The 27,610-nt window shown below is 43.0% G+C and overlaps 1 protein-coding gene across 2 annotated transcripts in view; it reads right to left on the bottom strand.

Annotated features, from left to right (window-relative positions):
• The window catches only part of MMEL1 (membrane metalloendopeptidase like 1), a 324,059-nt gene that overhangs the window by 1,838 nt on the left and 294,611 nt on the right, over positions 1 to 27,610 (bottom strand). For both annotated transcript variants that reach the window (XM_082273303.1, XM_082273302.1), the window contains exons 17-21: positions 26,956 to 27,075; positions 25,166 to 25,299; positions 23,429 to 23,494; positions 18,896 to 18,991; positions 944 to 1,020 (exon numbers count right to left, since the gene is read on the bottom strand). In XM_082273303.1, the coding sequence (XP_082129429.1) occupies positions 944 to 1,020; positions 18,896 to 18,991; positions 23,429 to 23,494; positions 25,166 to 25,299; positions 26,956 to 27,075 (493 nt within the window). The remainder of the gene's footprint in view (positions 1 to 943; positions 1,021 to 18,895; positions 18,992 to 23,428; positions 23,495 to 25,165; positions 25,300 to 26,955; positions 27,076 to 27,610) is intronic.

Genomic DNA, 27,610 nt, shown 5'->3' with positions numbered 1-27,610 from the left:
CTGAGTTAGGTCCCTGGAAGTTTTTTTTTCATTTATGTTAATGGTAGGTGAGGCTCTGCCTCCCCTGAATGGACGTCCCTGCATCAAATGAAGGCTGCTCTTTATATCATAGGTGCAAGCAGTGGCGGCTGGTGCTCCATCAGTGGGGGCGGGGGGCATTAGGCGGACCCCCCCATATCACTTCAGCCTGCACCACCACAACCCCCCCCCGCCAGTTTACTTACCTTGTTCCTCCGGACTGACAGGTGGCTTTCCCCTCAGGCTCCTTCATGTCCCTTCTCAGCGGCTGTCTCCTACCCCCTTCTTGGCCAATAGCATGCCTCCTCCTTTCAGCCAATCAGGAAACAGGTCTCAGGACCCGCTTCCTGATTGGCCGGGAGGAGAATCAGTGTGGCAATAGCGAATATTCATTCGCTATTTGTCACACAAATGGGTGGGCTCAGGGCGCAGTGCTCTGCACCCCAAGCCCACCCTTTTTTGAAGCCTATTAGTCCTCTGGCTCTAATCACATGGTTCAAAAAATAAAACCCTCATTGGAATCCATGAGATGTAGATTAGGGGGCCAGACGCATGGATGGGGGGGGGCAGCGCCCCTAATGGATGGGATCCAAGTCCACCCTTTTTGAAGCCTATTAGAGCCTCTGGCTCTAATCGGGTGCTTAAAAAAAAAAAAAAAAACATTGGAATCCTTGCATCCGGCGCCCTGCATGTAGAGTAGGGGGCGGATGCATAGATGGGGGGCGGCACCCCTGCGCCCCTAATGGACGGGCTGTCCCCGGGTGCAAGTAAACTGCTTGGGGATCTTTGGTAAGCTAGTGAAATGTAGTAAACTTGGGAGTGCCAGAAGGATGAAACTCTACATTCTTTTTTCATTGCAAGGCTTTACTACAGACAGTTGTATCTCATTTACTTTGCAAAACACAGCTAAAGGTGTTTTTCTTACCTGTATTTAAAGGGACTGTGCACATCTGTCTTTATGGAGTGTCGGGCGTACTCTGGGCGATAAGATCCACACCAAACCTGTATAAAACATTCATTACTTTCCTTGTATTTCTACAACATAATTATCAAATTACAAGCACTCTATACTAAAAGCTATCATTGTTTGTATAAAAGTTCTTGTTACTACTCAGTTCACACTATTGCAGGGCGATTTTGATTTGAATTTCATTGCAATTTTGTAGTTCAGCTGCAGTGGGAAATTTAATACGTGCGAGTTTTTACTACTGTTATCCAGCAGGATTTTTCTAAAGGGGACATCCAGATTAAGGTAAGGCCCTTCCAGATTTTCACGTCCATTTTCAGGACAGGATGTGGGATAAGGTTCTTGCCCCTATCCATATAGGGATAAAGTGCTTGGGGGGGAGGGGCATGTTGCCTGAAATTGTTTAGAAGGGAGCGCTTACTTGCTGCCTCCTCATTTCCTGGCCAGGTTTAGACTGCATGCCTGGATAAGGCTTGGGTATGATTATTCAGGGAAGCCCTATGCATTTTTTTTATATGTACTGTAAAAAAGTGTGGGGTCCTCCTAAGAATTAATACCAGACCCGGCTTCTGTTTGTAAATAAGCTGGTGGAGATACTGGGTGATGACAATGACCAAATGTGTCACATAGGATCTCTTCTGGCTTCTTTACACACATAAGCCAATAGGGATCTGTCATGTCATTTGGAGATAGTAATTCTACCACCACTGAATTACAGACCTATAGCTGATGTTTGTTTACAAAATCTGGCCAGTTTGTTGGCCTTGCATAGAACTAAGAACAAGCCGGGTTGGAGTCAAACTGATGGTTGATCTAAACCTGAAGCTCATCTCTACTATGGTTCCCAATAAATTGGCATACTGACATTGGGGATTCCCAATGAATAGCATACTGACATTGGGGATTCCCAATGAATAGCATACTGACATTGGGGATTCCCAATGAATAGCATATTGATATTTGAGATTACAATAATAAGAACATATTGACATTAAGGATTCCAATGCAATGGTATCTGGATCCCAGAGATCCCATACTAACACTGGGGATCCCAATAAAATGGTGTATAGAGCTTGAGGACCTTTGAAGATCCCAATAAAATGGCATACCATTTCCGGGATCCCAATAAAATGTCTTATCAATACATGAGATCCTAATACAATGGCACACTGACACCAAGTAATCCAATACAATTAAATACTGGCAGTGGGGATCTCAATACACTGGCATACTGCCTGATACAATGATACATCTCCTCTGGGGACCCCTTAATGATAATAGGATTCCTAACACAATGGCACATTGACTCTGGAAATCCCATTACAATATCATTCTGACTCCAGGAATCCCAATACAATTGCATACCGGCAGTGGGGATCCCAATATGATGGCATACTGACTCAGAGGTTTCCAATACAATTGCATACCAACTCTAGAGATTCCAATGAGATGGTATACCAACACCTCGGATCCCAATATAATGATATACTTGCTCTTAGGTGCAAATAAAATGGCAGGCCAATATTGTGATTCGCAACCCAATGGCATGCTGACAACACAAGGTCACACACTAGAACTGAGTGTTTAAAACAATAGCACAGCACAACTCAAAGTCCAAATACAATGACATACAAATACCTAGAATGCTGAAAAGTAATCATGCCAAAGCTAAAAGCTAATTTTTTTTGGGTTCAGGACAGCAGCAAATTTGACTGTGACTCCAGTATCAAGCAACTAAATAGATAATATTAAACTAGAATGCTGAGCAGCCGCAATATCCATTGATTGACTTGGGTACAACATACGTGTCAGAGTTGTGGCATGCAATTATTGCCAGCGGCTATAGCCATTAGCAACAATCACTGTGTTCTTCCAGCAGGGATGGCTCCCCCCCCCCACCACGCTGGGAGAACACAGTAGCTCTGCTGGAGGGATTCCCCCATCAACACTGACTGTGCATCGAGGAAATTTCTTTCCTGCAACACGTGGGTTCTAAGAAAGGGGGTTGAATCATTTTTGGCCTGCCTTAGACTGCTACACTATAAAAACTATAAAAGTCAGTGCCATCTTAAGAGCATTAAAGGGCCCCGGGCAATGCAGTGCACTGGGGCCCTGACTACACAATCATCCACGAGAATAAAAATGCAAATGATCGATAAGGCGATATTTATTGGTACAGCAGTGCCAGGCTAATGACAGGTTCCAAGTTGGGTGGCTGGGTCCGGTGAACACACACACAGACGGGAGTCAGACTCGACTGTCCTGTGTGTGCCTGTTCCCGTGGAGGCGGACAGGCATTCCTGCAGTTGTGGGCTCCCCCCCCCATGGCCCAAGTGGCTTGACAGCCATGCAGGGCCGACAGGAGTTTGCCACCTGCTAAGTTTGGCGGCGGGTTGCGCACGGGAATCGGGACTAATGCTTGGCTGGGGCTGGGTCGCAACTGCCCAGCGTGCCGATTCGGTAAGATGGCCCTGCTAAAAGTATTGGGACGCCTGCCTTTAAACGCACATGAACTTAGTCCCAGTCCCTGTCTTAGTCTGTAGGGTTCAATATTGAGTTGGCCCACCCTTTGCAGCTATAACAGCTTCAACTCTTCTGGGAAGGCTGTCCACAAGGTTTAGGAGTGTGTCTATGGGAAAGTTTGACCATTCTTCCAGAAGCGCAGTTGTGAGGTCAGGCACTTATGTTGGGCGAGAATGCCTGGTTCACAGTCTCCACTCTAATTCATCCCAAAGGTGTTCTATCAGGTTGAGGTCAGAACTGTGCAGGACAGTCAAATTCCTCCACCCCAAACTCGCTCATCCATGTCTTTATGGACCTTGCTATAAAGTGCCGCCCTCAAGGTCAGGATACAATTACACACTATCCCTCATTTTTAAACCTACATTATCTCTTCTTGATTTTACACATTCAAAAACTGAAAATAGTAATGCAAAAACAGCCAATTTTAAACTTGATGCTTTAAGCTCTCAAAGTCTTTATCCTCGGAACGCAGATGTCAAAAATGATTAAATGTGATGTTGTTGCTTTATTCTGTAAATCGCTAGCAATTATGAATTGTGTGTAGTCTTTGACAGTTCAGGATGTTCCAAATCTGAGGTTTGTTTCCAGTTGTACCAGGTTCAAAGCTAATCAGCAACCACTTTAGGCTGTCAAGTGATTAACTGAAAATTCTGTGGTGTATAAAAACCAAGAAGGCACTCAAATATATTTTACAGATACAAGTTTTTTGTTTTGTATAGATGTTTTGTTTCTAGGAAACAGGGATGGGAAATAAAGTATCTAGCAGTGAAGCCCAACTCCAGCAAACTCTGTTAGATAATTTGTAAATAGCAATGAGGTTCAGGTTTACGTGGAATCCTGGTTCATGGTTTGCTAAATAATGTGGGAATTTGCCACAGTAACCATAATGTCCTGCCTGGCTTTTAACTACTTTACCACCGGAGGATTTTCCTGCTTTACGTCCAGGCCACTTTTTGCGATTCGGCACTGTGCGACTTTAACTGACAATTGCGCGGTCATGCAACGCCGTACCCAAACGGAATTTATGTCCTTTTTTTCCCACAAACAGAGATTTCTTTTGGTGGTATTTGATCACCTCTGCGCATTTCATTTTTTGCTATATTAATAAAAAACGTGACAATTTTGAAAAAATAACAATATTTTTCTACATTGACAGTTAAAAAATATCCAATATATTAATTTTTTGTCATATATTTAGGCCAAAATGTATTTAGCTACATGTCTTTGACAAAAAAATTCTCAATGAGCGTATTTTTAACCGCTTTAAGACCGGAAGATTTTACCCCATTCCTGACCAGGCCATATTTTGCGATTCGGCACTGCATTATTTTAACGGACAATTGCGCGGTCGTGCAACGCTGTACCTAAATTAAATTTATGTCCTTTTTTTCCCACAAATAGAGCTTTCTTTTGGTGGTATTTGATCACCTGTGTAATTTTTACTTTTTGCGCTATAAACAAAAAAAGAGCGACAATTTTGAAAAAATAACAATTTTTCACATTTTTTTATATGAAATCCCCCCCAAAAAAATGTAAAAATCTAAATTTAACATTTCAGGCCAATTTGTTTTCTGCTACATATTTTTGGTAAAAAAAAAATGCAATAAGCGTATCTTGATTGGTTTGAGCAAAAGTTATCGCAGCTACTAACTACGGGAAATTTATGTCATTTTTATTGTTTTTTTTTTAACTAGTAATGGCGGCGATCTGCGACTTTTTTTGCGGGACTGCGACATTGCGGCGGACAGATCGGACCCTTGACTGACATTTTTGACACTTTTGGGGGTACCAGTGACATTACTACAGTAATCAGTGCTATAAATATGCACTGTTACTGTAAAAATGACACTGGCAGGGAAGGGGTTAACTGTATTGGAGAGGGAGGGATTAATGTATGTCTGGTGCTTACGGACATGTGTGGGGGGAGGGGACTGTGTGACACAGGGACAGATTGCAGGTTCAGCTATGCTGAATCGTGCAATCTGTCCCTGCCTGTCACTTAGGAGATCCGCCCGCTTTGTTTACACAAGCGGGTGGATCTCCACACTCGATCCCCGACGATCGGGGAAGAGCGTCCCCTGGCCCGACTCCCGCTGTGACAGTCACAGCGGGAGCGAGCCTCTGGCGGCACGCGCGCGCAGCGCCCACAGGGGTAGGAGTCCAGCAACATAGGTGTACGTCGCTGCACGATAACGAACCACTTTGCCGCAGTAGGCTCAACGTGAGCAGTCGGCAAGTGGTTAAACTTTGGTCAGTTGGCTTAGAAGGGCCAATAAGGGGGCTTTTGGATAAGCCAGCCCCATCACTATACAGTGTGTCCAGAAAGTATTCACAGTGCTTCACTTTTCATTATTATGATTATTAAATTAATTATTTTTCTCAAAATTCTACAATGCGTTATATCTGTTTTCCCATTTTCAAAATTCTACAAACAATACGCCATAATAACAATGTGAAAGAAGTTTGTTTGAAGTCTTTGCAAATTTATTAAAAATAAAAAAACTAAAAAAAAAATCCCATGTACATAAGTATCACAGGCTTTGCTCAATACTTTGTTGAAGCACCTTTGGCACCAATTTCAGCCTCAAGTTGGATGGGGAGCGTCAGTGCACAGCCATTTTCATATCTCTCTAGAGATGTTCAATCGGGTTCAAGTCTGGGCTCTGGCTGGGCCACTCAAGGACATTCACATTCAGAGTTGTTCCATAGCCACTCCTTTGTTATCTTGGCTGTTTGCTTAGGGTCGTTGTCCTGTTGGAAGATGAACATTCGCCCCAGTCTGAGGTCCAGAGCTCTCTAGAGCAGGTTTTCATCAGGGATGTCTCTGTACATTGCTGCATTAATTTTTCCCTTGATCCTGACTAGTCTCCCAGTTCCTGACGCTGAAAAACATCCCCACAGCATGATGCTGCCACCACCATGCTTCACTGTAGGGATGGTATTAGCCAGGTGATGAGCGGTGCCTGGTTTCCTCCAGACATGACGCTGGCTATTTAGGCCAAAGAGTTCAATCTTTGTTTCATCAGACCAGAAAAGTTTGTTTCTCATGGTCAGAGAGTCCTTCAGGTGCCTTTTGCCAAACTCGGGGCGGGCTGTTATGTGTTTTTTAGTGAGGAGTGGCTTCCGTCTGTCCACTCTACCATACAGACCTGATTGGTGAAGTGCGGCAGAGATGGTTATTCTTCTGTAAGGTTCTCCTTTCACCACAGAGAAATGCTGGAGCTCTGCCATCAAGTTCTTGGTCACCCCCCTGACTAGGGCCCTTCTCCCCTGATCGCTCAGTTTGGCCGGGTGGTCCACACAAAGAGTCCTGGTGGTTCCAAACTTTTTTCCATTTACGGATGATGGAGGCCACTGTGCTCATTGGGACCTTCAATGCTGCAGAACTTTTTCTGCACCCTTCCCCAGATCTGTGCCTCCATACAATCCTGTCTCGGGGGTCTACAGACAATTCCTTGGATTCATGGCTTGGTTTGTGCTCTGACATGCACTGTTAACTGTGGGACCTTCTATAGACAGGTGTGTGCCTTTCCAAATCATGTCCAATCAACTGAATTTACCACAAGTGGACTCCAATCAAGTTGTGAAAACATCTCAAAGATGATCAGGGGAAACAGGATGCACCTGAGCTTAGTTTTGAGTGTCATGGAAAAGGCAGTAAATATTTATGTATATGTGATTTTTTTGTTTTTTATTTTTAATAAATTTGCAAAGATTTCAAACAAACTTCTTTCACGTTGCCATTATGGGGTATTGTTTGTAGAATGAATTTTGAGGAAAATAATGAATTTAATCCATTTTGGAATAAGGCTGTAACATAACAAAATGTGGAGAAAGTGAAGCGCTGTGAATACTTTCCGGATGCACTGTAAAGCAGGGGTCTCCACGCTTCTCAAACAAAGGGCCAATTGACAGTCCTTCAGACTTTAGGGGGGCCATATTGTGGGCAGCGGGGGTAAATAATGTCCTAGCATCGGTGAGAATACACATGGCCTTAAGGTTAGTAGTCAGTAGGAGGAGGAGTAGTGTTCCATCACTAGTATTAGTGGAAGAAATAGTGCCCCAATGTTGGTGTCAGTTTGAGGCCCAGTGCCTCATATCATTGGGAGGAATAGTGCCTTTAAGGGCCAGATAAAGGCTAGAAAAGGGCCACATCTGGCCCTCAGGTCGCAGTTTGAAGACCCCGGCTTTAAAGGCTGGTTTTCCAGCAGGCATATTGAAATTATGCTTTTGATGTGATTGGAAAAGCATAAGAAGTTTTACTTATAAAGAGCTTTGGGAAAGATTAGTGTAGGGTTTGTAGGCTATTGGCTGGCTGGTTAAAGTAGAGGCACATCCTTACTGAATGTCATGATGTCAAGGAGGTAGCAAAATGTTGTGTATCTTGGAGAATTTGGGGACAGGGGAGGGAAGGGTTGCTTTTTTTTTTTTTTTTTACCTTTTTTCATCCTTTGTTATGTCTCAAAGATGCTGATGTCCTGCTGTATCTTTACAGCCCCTCCCTATTCACATGCACTACACTGATAACGTGATGATGTCTGCATGTGATTTTTTTTTCACAGGGCATATTTTCTAATTGTTGCTAGCTGCATTTGTTTTTATTTTTATTTTTATTTTTTTTAGAGGGCTTTTTTTAACCACTTGCCAACCACCTTATAGCAGTGTTTTAGGGCAGTTGCTGTGTGCAGGATTATGTACAGTATGTCACATTTTTGTAAATATTTTATTATATCTTTTCATGTGACAACACTGAAGAAATGACACTTTGCTACAATGTAATGTAGTAAGTGTAAAGCTTGTATAACAGTGTAAATTTCCTGTCCCCTCAAAATAACTTAACACACAGCCATCACTCTGAACAGGCCTCGCCATGGTCGACCAAAGAAGTTGAGTGCACATGCTCAGCGTCATATCCAGAGGTTGTCTTTGGGGTCAGCCTGTCAGTGCTCAGACCATACGCCGCACATGCATCAAATTGGTCTGCATTGCTGTCGTCCCAGAAGGAAGCCTCTTCTAAAGATGGTGCACAAGAAAGCCTGCAAACAGATAGATTACTGGAACCATGTCCTGTGGTCTGATGAGACCAAGATAAACTTTTTTGGTTCAGATGATGTCAAGCGTGTGTGGCAGCAACCAGGTGAGGAGTACAAAGACAAGTGTGTCCTGCCTACAGTCAAGCATGGTGGTGGGAGTGTCACGGTCTGGGGCTGCTGGTACTGGGGAGCTACAGTTCGTTGAGGGAACTATGAATGTCAACATGTACTGTGACATACTGAAGCAGAGCATGATCCCCTCCCTTCGGAGACTGGGCCATAGGGCAGTATGCCAACATGATAACAACCCAAAAAACACCTCAAAGACAACCACTGCCTTGCTAAAGAAGCTGAGGGTAAAGGTGATGGACTGGCCAAGCATGTCTCCAGACCTAAACCCTATTGAGCATCTGTGGGGCACCCTCAAACGGAAGGTGGAGGAGCGCAAGGTCTCTAACAATCACCAGCTCTGTGATGTCTTCATGGAGGAGTGGAAGAGAACTCCAGTGGCAACCTGTGAATCCCTGGTGAACTCCATGCCCAGAAAGGTTAAGGTAGTGCTGGAAAATAATGGTGGCCACACAAAATATTGACACTTTGGGTCCAATTTGGACATTGTCACTTAGGGGTGTACTCACTTTTGTTGCCAGTGGTTTAGACATTAATGGCTGTGTGTTGAGTTATTTTGAGGGGACAGAAATTGTACTCTGTTTATACAAGCTGTACACTCACTACTTTACATTGTAGCAAAGTGTCATTTGTTCAGTGTTGTCACGTAAAAAGATATAATAAAATATTTACAACAAATGGGTGTACTCTTTTTTGTGAGATACTGTAAATCTATAGATTCCTTGTTAACCCCATTAAATGAGTCCATAAAGACTATATCCTGCTCCACACAACACCAGAGGCTGTTCCTCATAAGAGTAAACCACCTCTGAGAAGATGAAAAAAATAGCAGAGGGTGCCAGACTAAGTGCAGTAGTATGAGCACAGTTTTTATTAAAAAAAACTGTTGGAAATTCACTTTTAGATGTGAAAACAAAACATGTCTCCATGATATAGATCACTGCTCTCCGTAGGTCCACAAGGTGGATGGTCAGAATGCTTGTGTGGCCACCAGCAGGATCAGATGTTACTGTAGGATGAGCCAGGTAATGCTGAGAACCAGACTGGAACACACAGGGACACTGAACCAGAAGTGATGTCATCGTGGGCAGAACCGGAACCAGAAGGGCCCACAGCAGCATCCTGACCATCCAGCTTGCGGACCTACAGAGAGCAGTGAACTATATCATAGAGACATGTTTTTTCATCTAAAAGTGAGTTGTCAATTGTCTTTTAAAATGAACTGTGCTCATACTACTGCACTTAGTCTGACGCTCTCTGCTGTTCTTTTTTAAACTTTGAGTGGACTTTTAAGGATCTGTACAAAAAATAAAGAATTTTGTGGACATGACACTAGATTGGATCATATACAAACTTCTGCAGATAATACTAGCTTTTTCTACCAGAGGTAATAGAGCTCTTACTCTTTGTCAGGGCTGGGCTCCTGCTATTTTCTAGAAGCTCTAGTTTCAGTGCACAGAGGCTGCTCAGCTGTCGGTTATTTACCAGCCATTCACTGTTTCCACAGTGACTCACCTGGTTACCATTGTCCTTCCTAATTAGTCCCGCCTACAGTTAGCCCCTTTTGGCTATTTAAGCAGCTCAGCACAATTCCTCCTCATTCTTGCGTGGTAAATACCTACTGTGTGTTCTTGCTTGTGTTCCTGTGTATGACCTAGCTTGGCTGACTTCTCTTCCACTACCTGTTACTGATTTTGCTCCTCACTTTTCTGACTCCTGGCTTTCTGATCCTGACTCATCTGATTACCGGATTTGGCATCCAAACCCTAGCTTCTGTTTGTGTCAGGGCACCAATGGCAGAGGAAGTACTCTAGGACCCAGCATCCGTCTGGGCACCAACGGTAGGAGAAGGACTCTAGGACCCAGCATTTCCACCGGCACTTCATAAGGGGCTTTATTGGAAGCTTGCCAGTGGTTGAATTTGCTGATTGATCTTCATCTTGTTACCTGTGTTTCTGTGATTACTTGCTCCTTTCATCCTTAGTTACCGACCCAGCTTGTTCCTGACCTGTCTCTTGCCAGTTCCAGTCCTCAACCCCGGCTTGTCTTACGGATACACTCTGCCTGCTTCTTGTGTTTGATCTCGGCTTCCCACCTGACTTTGTCTGCTCTGTTACCCATCCTTGCTTGTATCAACTATCCTTCTGACACAGTGATTCTACAGACCTGTCACACCTCACAGGCGCCATCTGCCTGCAGCCTCTGCTCAATATATCAGCAGCATCCCTGAGTCTTTCTGCAAGCAACTCTGCAGTGCGACCTGTGCTACTTTGTGCCTGACTCCTCCTGTCTCACCTCCAGGGGAGTCTGGGACTTAGCCACTAGGGAAGCCCTCTGTCCATTAGCCTCCAGCACCCAGTATGGGATAGTTTGTGACTATGTTCCTTAACTGTGTTATTTTTGCTATTTCATTAAAGGTGTTATTTTAACTGCATTTTCTGTGTCCCCCTGGTTTATGGTTCCTGGTTATTTGAAGAGTTGCTGGGAACCTGGTTGGGGATAAGTTACCATTGAGTCACCAAAATATATAAGAGGACAGTAAATAAAATCTAGACTGGGTGGACCGTTTCTTTAAATTTGAATTTTCTACCTCTGCCTGGCCTGTTTTAACTAAGAGGCCAAAATGGCATTTTTGTCGGAGCCAACAATAAAACATGATTTCAAGTAACAGGTGGATAACCACACACTAATGTATGTAAAATCCAGACACTTTATTGAAATAACCCAATGGTCAAATAAAAAAAAAAATGAGTAGTTAATGCCTTTTACGCTGAAAGCACCTAACCTATTGATATGAGTAAGTGCTTTCAGCATGAAACGCATTAACTACTCTGTCTGTTCTGTGTATACTATGATGATTTGACCATTGATGTTTTGACAATTGAATTATTTCAATAAAGCGTCTGGATTTTCCATAAATTTGTGTGGTTATCCTCCTACAAACCATAAATCTCTATCCCCCTGTTACTGGAAGTTTATTCGTTTGTGAGCTGAACTGGCACCTTTTTGGATTTGGGGCTAGATGACAGGCAGATTGACCTGGAGCGGTGTATCATATTTGTGTTACCATTAAAACATGGCTGTTAAAATGATTTGGTGCCTTGAGTCTTAAAGCGGAGTTTCGGCCTCAAAAATTTTTTTTCGATAAAAATACATCCGGGACAGTCAGGGCTAGTGCATTTCAGCAATGATAGCCTCTGAACTGTTCCAGGTTTCACTTACCTTTTAGAAGAAATACTTACCTTAAAAATGTCTTGTCCAGCGCTGCCATCTCAGGTGTGGGCGACTGAAGCCAGAGCGTCCTCTTCGGTGTCCTCCTCGGTCCCAGAATGCCCTGCACCGGCCCTGCTCGTCACTTTCGGTGCAGGCGCGTCATCCCTGCACATACCCAGAAGCTGTTTAGCAGGGAATGCCGCGCTTGCACCGGAAGTGACGAGCAGGGCCTGTGCAGGCGCATTGATTCCTGGGAACGATGACGTTCAGCTCCCAGGAGTCAATGCAAGCAGGAAGTGACAGCACGGGCCGCGGCCGCAGAGGGAGGAAGTGGAAAGAAGGTGAGTATATTTTCTTCAAAAACAAGGTAAGTAAAGCAAAAAAAAAATTGTCATTATCCACTTCTTTTTCGGGTGACTTAGAGCAAGCAGATGCCAAAATTTTGTTTTGAGGCTGGAACTCCACTTTAAAGAGGCAAAAGTCTTATCCAAATTGCATAAGCAGTATGAAATACTATAATTTAACCGCTTCCATACAGAGCAGTTAGACCCCCTTCCTGCCCAGACCAATTTTCAGCTTTCAGCACTCTCACACTTTGAATGACAATTGCTCAGTCATGCTACACTGTAACCAAACAAAATTTTTATCATTTTTTTCACACAAATAGAGCTTTCTTTTGGTGGTATTTGATCACAACTGGGGTTTTTTTTTTTCGTGATATAAGCAAAAAAAGAGCAAAAATTTTGCAAAAAAACCACTTTTTTTAGTTTCTATTATAAAATTTTGCAAAAAATTAATTTTTCTTCATACATTTGGGCCAAAATTTATACTGCTACATATCTCTGGTAAAATTAACCCAAATTAGTGTATATTATTTAGTCTGTGTGAAAGTTATTGAGTCTAGAAGCTATGGTACCAATTACTGAAAATGTATCACACCAGATGTACTGATGGCCTATCTCCTTTCTTGAGGCCCTGAAATGTCAGGACAGTACAAATACCCCCCAAATGACCCCTTTTTGTAAAGTAGACAGTCCAAGGTATTTAGTAAGAGGCATGGTGAGTTTTTTGAAGTTATAATTTTTTCCCACAATTCTTGGGAAAATGAAGAAAACATTTTTTTTTCTTTTTTTTTCCCAAAACGTTGTCAATTTATAAGCTATTTCTAACACATAGCATGTACACAGCAAAAATGACACCCCAAAATTCATTCTGCTACTCCTTCTGAGTATGGTGATACCACATGTGTGAGACTTTTACACAGCCTGGCCACAAAAAGAGACTCCACGTCCAAGTAGCACCATAAGGCGTTTTAGGAGCATAAATACACATAAAACTTTCTTACTACCTATCACACTTTTCAAGGCCCTAGAGCACCAATACAATGGAAAAGTCCACAAAATGACCCCATTTTGGAAAGCAAACACTCCAACGTATATTCTATGAGGCATTATGGGTCCTTTGAACATGTCATTTTTTTCCACAAGTTTTTGGAAAATGTGGGAAAAAAATGAAAAAAAATTTTTTTTACACAAAGTTGTAAATTTATAGAATATTCCTAACACATAGCATGTACATAGCAAAAATGACACCCCAAAATACATTCTGCCACTCCTCCTGAGTATGGCAATACCACATGTGTGAGACTTTTTCACAGCCTAGCCATATAGAGGGGCCTAAACATCCAAGGAGCATCATCATGCATCCTAGCCACTTGCCTAGGCCTATTTTTGACATTTGGTGTTTACAAGCTAAAATCAGTTGTTTTTGCTAGAAAACTACTTAGAACCCCAAAACATTATATATATTTTTTTTAGCAGAGACCCTAGAGAATAAAATGGAGATTATTGCAATATTTTTTATCACACCGTATTTGCGCAGCGGTCTTCCAAACGCATTTTTTTGGGAAAAAAATCACTTTTTTTAATTAAAAAATAAGAAAACAGTAAAGTTAGCCCAATTGTTTTCCATAATGTGAAAGATAATGTTACGCCGAGTAAATAGATACCCAACATGTCATGCTTCAAAATTGCGCACGCTCACAGAATGGTGACAAACTTTGGTACTTAAAAATCCCCATAGGCGACATTTTAAAAATTTCTACAGGTTGCTATCTTAGAGTTACAGAGGAGGTCTAGGGCTCAAATTATTGCTCTTGCTCTAACGATCGCGACGATACCTCACATGTGTAGTTTGAACACTGTTTACATATGTGGGCGGGGTTTCCGTATGCGTTCGCTTCTGCGCGCGAGCTCGCGGGGACAGGGCGCTTTAATTTTTTTTTTTTTTACTATTTATTTTATTTATTATTTTTATTTTTACACTGTTTTTTTAAAAAAAAAAAAATTGATCATTTTTATTTCTATTACAAGAAATGTAAACATTACTTGTAATAGAAATAGGCACGACAGGACCTCTTTTTTGTGAGATCTGGGGTCAAAAAGCCCTCAGATCTCACAAGTACACTAAAAGATAGAAAAAATAAAAAAAAATAAATAAAAAAAAAATTAAATAAAATGAAAAAAAAAAAGGGACCTTTAAACTGGTTGCTAGGCAATGACGTTTGCCGTAGCTCCGGTCCTCCAAGACCATAGAGTCAAGTGAGGGCAAGCTTGCCCTCACTCGACATCCTGTCTGTGAGGATCTGGGACCGGTGTTCCGTGAGAATTACCTACCCTGTGAGAATTACCTACCCCTCGTCACTTCCGGCCAGAAGCATCTGAGCAGCGCAGCAGTGCGCATGCTCAGAGCGCCGGATACCTAATGGCAGAACAGAGGAGCTTACTAGTGCGCATGCGCACTAGTATAGAACGATCACGGTGTACCGTGTAAAAAACCTACCGACGCGGCACTTACCTAAAACAGCTGTGCTGACATACGAGTCATCCCCGCACCTGTCCCGGTCACTTCCCTGCTCTCGGATAGTAAATATAAAAGCGGCGGCGGCTGTATGAAAACATAAATCACTGAGCCGATAGCCGCTTTTATATTTACTATCCGAGAGCAGGGAAGTGACCGGGACAGGTGCGGGGATGACTCGTATTTCAGCACAGCTGTTTTAATGTACCCGCTGCATTACATACAGTGCGGAGTACCGGAAGTGACGAGGGGTAGGTTTTTCTCACGGGTAGGTAATTCTCACGGAACACCGGATCGTTTTCCCCGCTGCCGGCGGGTCCGGTAAACGGGGAAAAGGACCAGAATGCAGCGGGAGGGGGGGGGGCACCTCTTTCGCCACCCCGGAAGGGTGATCCCGCGGCGAATCCGCCGCTGGGACCACCCTTATCGGAAAGCCAACCGTCCACCGTTTAAAATAATACCAGGGTTATGGCAGCTATCTGCTGCCATAACACCGGTATTTAGGTTTAAACGGAAGACGTATATAAACCTTTTTGGACTTGGACATGGTGGCTGTATGAAGGGTGACAGGTACTCGGGTACTTTGCTGGGCAGGTGACAGGTACTCTGGTACTGATGAGCAAGTGGCAGGTACTCGAGTACTCCGATAGGCAGGTGACAGGTACTCGGGTACTCTTATGGGCAGGTGACAGGCAGGTGATAGGTACTGATGAGTAGTACTGATACTGATAGGTGATACTGATACTGTACTGATGATGGGTACGGATGATCAGTACTGATACTAATAGGTGATAGGTACTGATGGGTACTGATGAGTACTGATGAGTAGTGATGGGTAATGATGAGCAGGTGGCAAGTACTCGGGTACTTCAGGTGTCAGGTACTCTGATGAGCAGGTGGAAGGTACTCGGGTACTCTGTTGGGTAGGTGACAGGTACTTGGGTACTCTGATGGGTAGGTGACAGGTACTCGGGTACTCCGATGACGGGTACTCAAAGTACCAGAGTACCTGTCGTCAGAGTACCCGAGTACCTGTCATCAGAGTACCCGAGTACCCATCATCAGAGTATCCGAGTACCCGTCATCAGAGTACCCGAGTACCCGTCATCAGCTTACCCGAGTACCCGTCATCAGAGTACCCGAGTACCTGTCATCAGAGTACCCGAGTACCTGTCATCAGAGTACCCGAGTACCTGTCATCAGAGTACCCGAGTACCTGTCATCAGAGTACCCGAGTACCCGTCATCAGAGTACCCGAGTACCTGTCACCAGCCCATCAGAGTACCTGTCATCAGAGTACCCGAGTACCTGTCGTCAGAGTACCCGAGTACCTGTCATCAGCCCATCAGAGTACCTGTCATCAGAGTACCTGATGGGCTGGTGACAGGTACTCGGGTACTTTGATGGGCTAGTGACAGGTGCTCTTTATTGGGGGGGGGGCAATCAGTGTGTTTGGGGTGCACTGTACTTGGTAACTAGCTGTTACCACAATCTCCTCCTCACACAGGATCAGTGTGTGAGGAGGAGAACACGGTGACAGCTAGTTACCGTGTTCTCTGATGACATTTGTGACCGGCTGTGATTGGACACAGCCGGTCACGTGGTAAAGAGCCAATTTCATTGGCTCTTTACCTAGATCGGGGATCGACTCTGTCCGAGGGACGAGCCTCGTCCCCGATCGCCGCGCTGCGCGCCCCCGGGGGCGCGCATTAAGGAAGGAACGAGCGGCTCGCGCTGGAGCCGCTCATGTGATCGGCTGTGATTGACACAGCCGATCACGTGGTAAACAGCCAATTTCATTGGCTGTTTACCTTGATCGGGGTTGGGCTCAGTCCGAGGGACGAGCCTCACCCCCGATCGCCGCGCTGCGCGCCCCCGGGGGCGCGCAGTAGCGGGGAGATCCGGGCGCCGTCATATGACGTCCGCCCGGATCGAGAAAGGATTTGTGCCGACGTCATTTGACATGACGCGGTACGGAAGGGGTTAATATTAATGAACAGACAATAAAACCCTCTTCATTTTTAACGTCTTTATTGTCTTCAGATTAGCTCTTCTCAGCAAGGTTAAATGAAAACAGCTTTTTCGCCTAAGGCTGGCCATACATTATACAATTTTCTTACAATTTTCTGTAAAATTTTATTTAGCTTTACCTTCAACTATGTAGTACAAAGGCCTGCCTTATAGGATACAATTGAAAGTGTTGTTTAGTTTTGACCTAATATATGGATTTTGGTAAATCTAACAGAAAATTGACAATGACAATTGAACACGTATGGTCAGCCTAACAAAATATAATAAGGGAGCCCATTATTAAAATTCTTGTTCTGGGTCCACCAAAGGCTCTACAAAGTCTCCAAAGAGCATTAGTAAGACTTCATCTTAAATTGTCAATTCAGTTTTCAGTACCGGTACACAAAAAGGATGTTGCAGAACTGGAAAGGGTGCATACAAGAGCAAATAATTAATAAATAGCATGGGGGACCCTAGCTATAAGGACAGGTTAACTGAACTAAATGTATTCTCTTGTGAGAAAAGGGTTGAATATGGTCACCTTGTATAAATACCTAAATGGTCCATATGGTTACCTTGGTGCAAAGTTGTTAATTTAAGGTCCCTGCAAAACACATTAGGGCACTCTTTGCACCTAAAGAAGATAAGGTTTAATCTCTGCATATGGAAAAGCTTCTTTAAAGTAAGAGCTGTAAAAATGTGAAAGAGATGTTGACAGGAGCTTGTTCTAGCCAATTCTATAGATTGCTTCAAAAAGTCTGGATGTGTTTCTAAATGCAAAAAAATATAACTGACTATTAATGTCTATAAGAAATAGTACTATAGGATATTAATCCAGGAAGGCTTCAATTGTTGTTGGGGATCAAGAAGGACTTTTCTGACTGTTCCCTGTTGGAGCAAATTGGACCACACTTTATAAAGTTTTTTGGGCTTGCTCTATATCACGGGTCTCCAGACTTTCTAAACAAAGTGCTAGTTTACTGTCATTCACACAATACGGGGGCTGGACTGTGGTCGGTGGGAGCAGAAAATGCCCCAGTGTTAGTGGGAATAGACTGTCTCAATCTTGGTGGTAAAAAGATTACATAACGCCTGTGCCCAGAAGGCAGAGGAATAGTGCCCTATCATTGGTGTCAGTGAAAAGAATAGTACCCTACTGTTGGGGTCAGTGGAAGGAATAGTGCCCTACTGTTGGGGTCAGTGGAAGGAATAGTGCCCTACTGTTGGGGTCAGTGGATGGAATAGTGCCCTACTGTTGGCGTCAGTGGATGGAATAGTGCCCTACTGTTGGCGTCAGTGGATGGAATAGTGCCCTACTGTTGGGGTCAGTGGAAGGAATAGTGCCCTACTGTTGGGGTCAGTGGATGGAATAGTGCCCTACTGTTGGGGTCAGTGGATGGAATAGTGCCCTACTGTTGGGGTCAGTGGATGGAATAGTGCCCTACTGTTGGGGTCAGTGGATGGAATAGTGCCCTACTGTTGGCGTCAGTGGAAGGAATAGTGCCCTACTGTTGGGGTCAGTGGAAGGAATAGTGCCCTACTGTTGGGGTCAGTGGATGGAATACTGCCCTACTGTTGGGGTCAGTGGATGGAATACTGCCCTACTGTTGGGGTCAGTGGAAGGAATAGTGCCCTACTGTTGGGGTCAGTGGATGGAAAAATGCCCTACTGTTGGGGTCAGTGGAATGATTGGTGCCTCATCAATGGTGTCAATGGGAGGAATGATGCATCATCAATTCTGCCAGTAAAAGGAATAGTGCCTCATATCAGTGAGAAGAACGGTGCCCCAAGGGCCGGATAAAGGCAAGCAAAGGGTCACATTTGCCCTACGGCTGCAATTTTGAGATCACTGCTCTATATCAACTGTAAATTTACGCTTCTGAGATTTCAAAAATCTTAATGTACTTGTCTTTTGGTTGAAGTTGGTGGACAAGTGTCTTTTTTTTAAGCCAACCAACTAGAGTATGTAACTATGGCTCAATGTTTCTCTGAATGATGAAAAGTTGGGAATTTAATAAGGATAATTTACAGATAGTCACTAGGGGCCACATTACCCTCCCCATTCCTACATATGCTTAGTGCTAGAAGTTGTCACAGATTATCCATGGTTTAATAGTTATAAAAGCATTTTATTAAAAATTACCTGTGCAAAATTTAAAAAGAAAAGCTGCTTGTGTGTCAAATCCAGTCCTGGTAACTTTGGCTCTTTACCGTGTCTTTGCACCCATTTCAGATATGCCTGGAATAAACACATAGTAAGAAAAAAATCACAAAGAAAACTGTAAAATGCAGTAAGAAACCATAGTAAAACCTATGTACTAGCTAAGGGCATCACTGGTTTGAGGGCAAAGTAATAAGTAATTGTTCACAGTGTTACATAATATAACACATATAGTATATTCTAAAACATGTAGATGGGGATCTCAGGCTTTACAAGTTGAATGTGTTTTTATTAAAAAAAGGCAAGATGTTGCCTTGACATCAATTGCAGCATTCCCTCCAAGAGAACAACCCTTCAGTCTCAGCCCAGAACTTCAACCACTAACAATATGGCCACACTTAGAGCAGGTACAATTGGCCTACAGCAGTGATGGCAAACCTTGGCACCCCAGATGTTTTGGAACTACATTTCCCATAATGCTCAACTATATTGCAGAGTGCACGAGAATCATTGGAAATGTAGTTTCAAAACATCTGGGGTGCCAAGGTTCTCCATCACTGGCCTAGAGGCTTGCAATATCATGGAAGGAGGTGGACTATCTAAAGGCTGATAGTCAGCCAGTAGGGTTCTTAGTGAATAACTTTCATTTTGAGAGAACTGAGGCTTTAACAATGGGTTGAAAATGCTTTTACTTACAATACCTTTCTGAAAAAAAGAACGGCAACAGATAAATTACTGGTCTGTAAACTCTCACAGACCAGTAACTATCATATGTATGTATTTGGTGCTGATTAGTAGCCACACTCTCTGGGCAAGCAGGGTAGTTTAGTCCCTATATAACCACAGGCTATGGGCTTAAAAAGAACAAGTTACATTTGGACCCATGCAACAATCTGATTGTTTGGTTTTAGACTTTTATACCTGTGTAGACTAAAGCCCCGTTCACATTGCCGCGATCCGACTTCCCGGGGCGACCTCCGAGGTTGCGGTGCGAGCAGCGTGCCGCGACCTCGGAGTGGCCGGCACGGACTTCATAACATTGAAGTCTATGACGGTCGCTCCGGGTCGCCCCAAAGAAGCTCCGGACCCTTTTTCTAAGTCGGAGCGACTTGTGTCGCTCCTATTAGAACGGGTCCACAGCTTCCCTATGGAAGGCGACCTACGGCGACCTGTGAGGCGACCAGGTCGCCTCACAGGTCGCCCCAGTGTGAACGGGGACTTAATTCTTTATTTACATTACTTTTACCTTTGTTATCTGAGTGACTTTAGCTTGAGTGTCATGGGTCAGAGGTCTTCTGTCGACCCCTGTCAAGTGCTTATTCATACGCACATTGGAGGTAATTTACTAAAGGAATAAAGGCTGAAATAGAATTTTAAATTTGCAAGGAAATTGTTCACCATTAAAACTTGCAGACACGACTTTATTCCAGTAAGGGCCAAAGGAACAATTGAAAAAGTAGCCAACACATTTTGGAGGTCCAAATTCAACTATTATATGTATGGGGGTACTGTCCATGATACTTCTTTTATTTGCACTATCATACAATTTTTAGGACAAGCTTTCGGGGTGTGCCCTCTTCTTCAAAGTCCAAGCAGTACTGATCTACTGCAAAATATGTCCACTAGGTGCCTAATAGCTAGGTGCACCACATCCCTTAATTTAGAATCAATGTATTGGGAAGCAAAAAAAAGGGGGATTTTTGAGGTGCCAAAAATAATTCAAAATTAATCAAAATTTTAAAAAATAGCAAAGTTTTTATTGAAAACATTACAAATTTAAAAAATATACATGGATTAAAACCCTTGCACGATATTCATATGATTGATGTGTGTATGTGGTAACTTCAGCTCTACATGTTTCGCCAACCATTGACTTCCTCAGGAGACCTAAATGAGTCCAGCATACAAACTAGCTAAATGTGCAAAATCAGCATATTGAAAGAGTGATCTGGGAGGAGATATCAGCAAACTGCAGGGGGGCAAATTAGAGAATCCATATAGAGGTCCAAATGGCACAAGAATAGCATGTGAATACACCCAAAAATGGGAACAGGAACAGAGGCCCAAAAAGGGATCAGTAAGATGACTACCAGAAGGTGTATAAATCAGTTCATTCACCGAATATGTGCTTCAACAAATGCCTACAAGCCAACAAGTGGACTTCAGGGTAAGTATCTCAGTATCTCGGATATACAGTATATTCCAAAAAGCAGTCACTCCTGGACAGCAGACAGAGGATTTTGATTAATTATGAATTATTTTTGGCACCTCAAAAATCCCATCTTTTTGCTTCTCAATATAGTACCGGGACCTTGAAGAAGGGGGTACACCCGAAAGCTTGTCCTGAAAAATTGTATTTCAGTGCAAATAAAAAAATGTATCACGGACAGTATTCAATTGTTTCTGTCGCACTAATTTGCCTACAAGCACCTCAAGCATTTATGGGGAAAACACAAGTTTGCTTTAATGCTCAATATACTTACCTTTCCATAGTTTCCTCACTGCTCCATTCAGGATTTTGAGATGACAGAAATACCCAATACTTCTGGGTACGGAAGAGCATATGACTCACCTCTTATGACAGCTCTGGGCCAATTAAAGCGGTAGTAAACTCTAATGAAAAAAAAAAAAAACCCTGCAAGACAAAGGCATAATGAGCTAGTATGCATCGTATACTAGCTCATTATGAATTACTTACCTTAGAACGAAGCCCCGACACGGACCCCCGGACACCGCTGTGGGAGCGGACATGATCCCACGGCGTCTCTTCCGGGTTCCGCGGCTCCGGCGCTGTGAGTGGCCGGAGCCGCATGCGCGCGGGAGTAATTTTCCGGTAATTCCTGGCAAGGAACTCTGAAGGTCCGCCGGACCTTCAGAGCGCATGCGCCGCACTCGTCAGCGGCTGCATGCAGTGGTAATATCTCCTAAACCGGGCAGGTTTAGGAGATATTAATTGTACCTACAGGTAAGCCTTATTATAGGCTTACCTGTAGTTAAAAGTCAAAAAAAGCGGTACACTACCGCTTTAATACTGTCACATAGGGAGTTCATAGCCCTGTGTAAACTCCATACACAAGGCTTTCCTTCACACCCAGTGACTGAACAGAGCAGTGGGAGAGTGAAGAGAAAACTGGATATTTGTACTCACTGTAAAATCCTTTTCTCTGAAGTTCATCAACAGACGCAGCTCCATATCTTCTTAGACCACTGAGTTATGCTCCTCCAATCAGGAATAGGACACTAGGCAGGAAAAAGCTTTACCACGCCTATGGGGGCTATCCCTGCAGGCATAACCCCACACATTCTGCTACAGCAGCCAGTTTCGTTGCAAGCAGTGTTTAGAAGACAAAAAACCCCACACACTCAGAAGCAAAGGGGCGGGTGCTGCGTCTGTCGATGAACTTCAGAGAAAAGGATTTTACGGTAAGTACAAAAATCCAGTTTTCTCTATCGTTCATCGACAGACGCAGCTCCATATCTTCTTAGACCATTAGGATTTCCCAAAGTAGTATTTTCATGAGGGGTGGGAAGACAATGGAAAAAAGAATGTAACTCCCCAAAGGCTAAACGTAGCCAACCAGGTAATATGGAGCTCAACCAGGAACAACTGGAGTTCAACTAGCAAAAGCATACACCCTCAAAGAGAAAAAAAAAGATTTTCTTTAAACAGCAGCCTGCAAAACCATGCAGCCAAAGGAGGCATCTGAAGATGCCAACACATCAACTTTGTAGAATTTAGTGAACGTATGCACAGATGACCAAGTTGCCACCTTGCAAACTTGCATCACTGACGCCTGATGGCGAAAAGCCCAGGAGGAACTCAGCGCTCTAGTAAAATGTGCCATCACTGGGAATGGAGGAACCTGACCCTTTAGCTAATAAGCCTGAACAACCATCTGCCTGATCCACCTGGAAATAGTCGCAGCAGACGCAGCCAACCCCTTACAAGGTCCTCACAAAATAACAAATTTCCCTATTATAGCTAAGACCGAATTCCCAGCAGGGAACTAGGTCCTATTCCTAAACCAGGCAGAAACAAAACTGGCTGCTGTAGCAGAGTGTGTGGGGTTATGCCTGCAGGGACAGCCCCCATAGGTGTGGAAAAGCTTTTTCCTGCCTAGTGTCCTATTCCTGATTGGAGGAGCATACCCCAATGGTCTAAGAAGATACGGAGCTGCGTCTTTCGATGAACGATAGAGAAAGTTTGTTTCTGCTGCTGGGGTAGGAGGCATTAAAGTGAGCTTGTTGCTTTGCATGGGAAAAACTCTAACATTATATAAGGAAAAAAGAGACTCATCTGTTTTAAAAATTCTATTAGATAAAATAAAGTTGGGTAAAGAGAAGGATAGAAATAAAGAGGGATGAGTGGGCTCCACTAAGCTGACACTGTAACTAACTCACATTAAAAAGTGTGTCCGCTCTTTAAATACCATGACAGACATTAATTATTGTGACATCTCAATGTCACCACTCTCACCATTCCCAACTGCAGAGAAAAAAAAAATCTCGCCCTACCTTGTAGGCTTGTCGAACTCCTCCGTTGTCTGCAATATTTTCTCCCAGCGTGATGATACCGCTAACCTGAAAGTGTACATTTTTATTTATTTTTTATAATTCTGCCAGTAATAAAAAACCTGACTTTCATTTCATGCTTTATAGAGCCAGTGCACTAAAATTAGCAGATTTATTGGGAAAAGCAGAGACAGGGGCTTAGAGGTAAAAGCTTTAAAGTGGACCTGTCATCACCCCATAAAACATGGGTATTTTTGGAACATCAGACAAGAACTTTGTCTGCAGGATTGTAATTCAACAAACATAAAGCGATCTGTGTAGCTATTTTTAAAGAGAATCTGAAAATAGAGATATATGTGAAAACACATGTCAGTATGGCTGCCACATTTTTGGTTGAAGTTAAAGCTGGTTGGTTAACTCCACTTTTGTTGAGAAAAAAACATTCCCCTCTGGGTGACCACTGTGGGGAGGCATTTATTTCTGGTGAGTCTGCAATTTAACTACATTCCTGGCACTGTGGTGGTGGCGAATGAGGATGTCCCCATTAAAATTTCACCAGTGATTTGCATCAGCGATCCCGTTTGGAGGAGAATACCTTTTCTGCTCTATACACCATCTGTTCTTTGGACTTTTGGATGGACTCTTATTGGTTTTGATTTTATGATATTTTGATTTTATGCATTTATCCATGTGTCTATGTATTTATCTTAATATCTATACATTAAGTTATTTATGGTTGTAGATGTGTATCTGCACTGGTTTATATATTTGGATGGTAGGAGGGTATCACCATCCCTGCGCTACTGAAATTTCGGTCAATTTTTGGCATTTAGTTATTTCATTTACATATTATTATTTATTAAGTAGCAGCAAGTTTGAAATTTGATATTTTGAATTTTCGATTTTATTTAGTTATATTGATTTATTTTGATTTATTGATATATTTCTTACTCCTAAGTGCAGAGGATCACTTTACATTTTATTCAGTGTTTTTTTCTATATATTAACTTAATTTATAGCATTTGTTTCATGTGTTTTTTTTCTGGAGTTTTGGTTGATATTCTGTCTCTAGCATAAAAAATACACCTATGATACTCACATGTTTACAACGGCAGACCGCCATTCTGTCTCCACGGGGAGCAATTGCAGCCGCAAACCCCAGCTGATCAGCTTCCCCTGTGTTGAATAGGCACGTGCGCCCCTGCTAGCAGTCCTGCGAAGCGACGTACAGGTACGTCGCTTCGCGAGACAGAGCTGACCTACCACAGTAAAACAATGGCGGCTGGTCGGCAAGTGGTTAAAAATGAATTAAATAGTGTTTTCAGATAGAGTTTAGTTTGGCTTGAAAGTAATTCTAAAGCCTTAAGGTTTTTCACCTTAATGCATTCTATGTATTAAGGTGAAAAACCTTCTGTGCTCAGCTGCCCCCCAGCCCCCCCACCCCCTTTTTCTTACCTGCTGGATCGAGATGGAGCTCAGGTAAGTACTGTGGGGGGGGGCTGCACAGAGAAGATTTTTTACCTTCATGCATAGAACCAATCAAGAAACAGCTGCTGCAAATGCTTGAAAATACTGAGGGTTTAATCATATTATATTATTATTTTACAGTATTTATATAGAGCCAACAGTTTGTGCAGTGCTTAAATGTCACTGACAGCCACATATTGCTTTGAGCCAGTGGTCTGGATTCTGGAATGCTCTTCTATATTTACAAGATCATAAAAGAACAAAGGTACTTACGTTTTGTCCACCAGCCAAATCCCATGTATAGTTGCCGTATTGGTAGACCATACAACGGGACTGCTCCTTAAAGTGCATCGCTGAATAATTACTCCACCAGTCGAACATGTTTCCATCCTTGTCAAAATTTCTGCCTGTGTTGAATAATTACATTTAATCATTTTAGGGTTTTGATCCTATCAGTTCTTCATCAACAAAGGAAAAAACACTCATTGGGTTACAGAACAATTTTAGGAGATCCTCAAGAAATTTGATTTTTAAGGCAATCAAAACAATTTAATATAAAATTAATTTTATATTAATTAATTTTAATAATTAATTTTAATAAAATACATTTTATAAAGTTCATTTTAATGAGAAAATATTTAAAAACCGATCACAGTCATGATTGGAATAAAAACACGCGTATACTTGGATAAGAGAATTAACAAAAATATTAGATACTCAAGTAGCAAAGAATGGCATTCCCGAGCACAGCTGATAATCAGCTTGGATGAAATTGTTGCATGGGAAAAATCCAAAGCGTTTTGATATATCAGTTAATGTCAAATGGCCATTTACGGCTCCCCCCTCCTGCAGAGGAGAGATAGATTGCACTGCCCTCTCCGATGACTTCCCCGTGGTTCTTTCATATTTTGAGGCGCCCTGCTGTTGCTTGGCTTCTGGGCCACCTCAATCTGGTCTAATCACAACTCAATGTCCTTGTGTTTGGTTTTTGCTAGAAATATCTATTTTCCCCTTTTGGGCTTTTGGAATTGAATTTATATGTCAAGTGATCCCGTTTGCAATGTCTGGCCACACTTGGGGGGACTTCCTTCTTATGGATGGATCCACACTAGGGATCGACCGATTATCGGCAAAGCCGATATGCACTTTCCAAGGTGCCCGATATTACCGATATTTCAGAAAGTGCTTGTACCAGAGTGATTCCTGCAACTAGAGGCATCACCCCGGTACCCTGTCTTATAATGAGAAGCCGCTCGGCTGTCATTACAAGGAGCAGGAGGGGACATCCCCCCCTCCCGCGGCACGCCCGGGTCTCCCGACCCACGAAGACCCGATCAAAGCCACATTCGGCTCTGATCTGGTCTCCATGCAAGAACCCGGAAGTGATGTCATGACATCACTTCCGGGTACTCGGCGCCAGATTAAAAAAAACGGCCAAACTTGGCATTTTAAAATCTTTTAAGTGCAGGGGAGGAGTTTGGGGTCTTTTAGACCCCCAGATCCTGCCACAAAAGTACCTGTCAAGTAAAAAAAAAAAAAAAGAACATTTTTTTAAATGTACGAAAATATCGGCCCATATCGGCCGATACTGATACGCGATGACCAAAATATCGGTATCGGCAATGAAAAATTATATCGGTCGATCACTAATCCACGCTAAATGGCTTTACTAAGAATAAAAATGGCAAAATAATCCCTGAAGAAGATTTGACAGTAACTGATATATCGAAACGCGTTGGATTTTTCCCCATGCAACAATTTCATCCAAGCTGATTATCAGCTGTGCTTGGGAATGCCATACTTTGCTACTTGAGTATCTAATATTTTTTTGTTAATTCTCTTATCATCCAAGTATACGCTGCGTGTTTTTATTCTAATCATGACTGTGATCGGTTTTTAAATATTTTCTCATTAAAATTTATTTTTTATTAAATTGTTTTGATTGCCTTAAAAATCCCATTTCTTGAGGATCTCCTAACTGTTCTGTAACATATATATAGGGATGACGGCAATCACACCTCCAGCCACCTAGTCACCACTGCATTAAACACTCATTGGGTTACCGTTATCATCAAATCCATGAGTGATTTCGTGACCGATGACCATGCCTATTCCACCGAAATTCAAAGCTTGAGGTTGATGCTTGCTGAAGAATGGGGGTTGAAGGATCCCAGCAGGAAATACTGCAAAGGGACATAACTGTGAGCATGCTGTCCTTTGACAGTTGTATTAGTGACTAAATATTTTACGAATACACATTTGCATCTTTGCGGTCTGTTAACTGACAGTATGCTGCACACTAACATGCATTGCATTAAGGCAGCGCAATACAAATGTAACACAGAAGGAAGTAAGCAGAGATTATATCCCAGATGTCACACATTGTACAGAGGGTAATCAGTGAGGCGCTGCTACTAACTAGCACACAGTCAAAATATTGAATATAAAATGTTGATAACTGATATTGTGCTTAATCAGAGGCGTAACTAGAACCTTCAGGGCCCCGATGCAAGAAACCATGAAGGGCCCCCGGACCCCTTGCCCTTCCCTTCAAGCCTGGGGCTCTTCCCACTGATCCTGGGGCCCTTTATTATGGTCCTGCAGCAGGACCCTTTCACAAGTTCTGCAGTGGCCCCCCTTCCTGCCATCTTGGGGCCTCCCCAGGGTGGTGGAATGCCAGGGCCCGGTTGCAAGTGAGACCTTTGCGATCCTGGAAGT

This window comes from Pelophylax lessonae (assembly GCF_965119305.1).
Source record: "Pelophylax lessonae genome assembly, chromosome: 12".
NCBI lineage: Eukaryota > Metazoa > Chordata > Amphibia > Anura > Ranidae > Pelophylax > Pelophylax lessonae.
The sequence above is the reverse complement of the archived record's forward strand: the minus strand, read 5'-3'. Positions and strand labels throughout refer to the sequence as shown.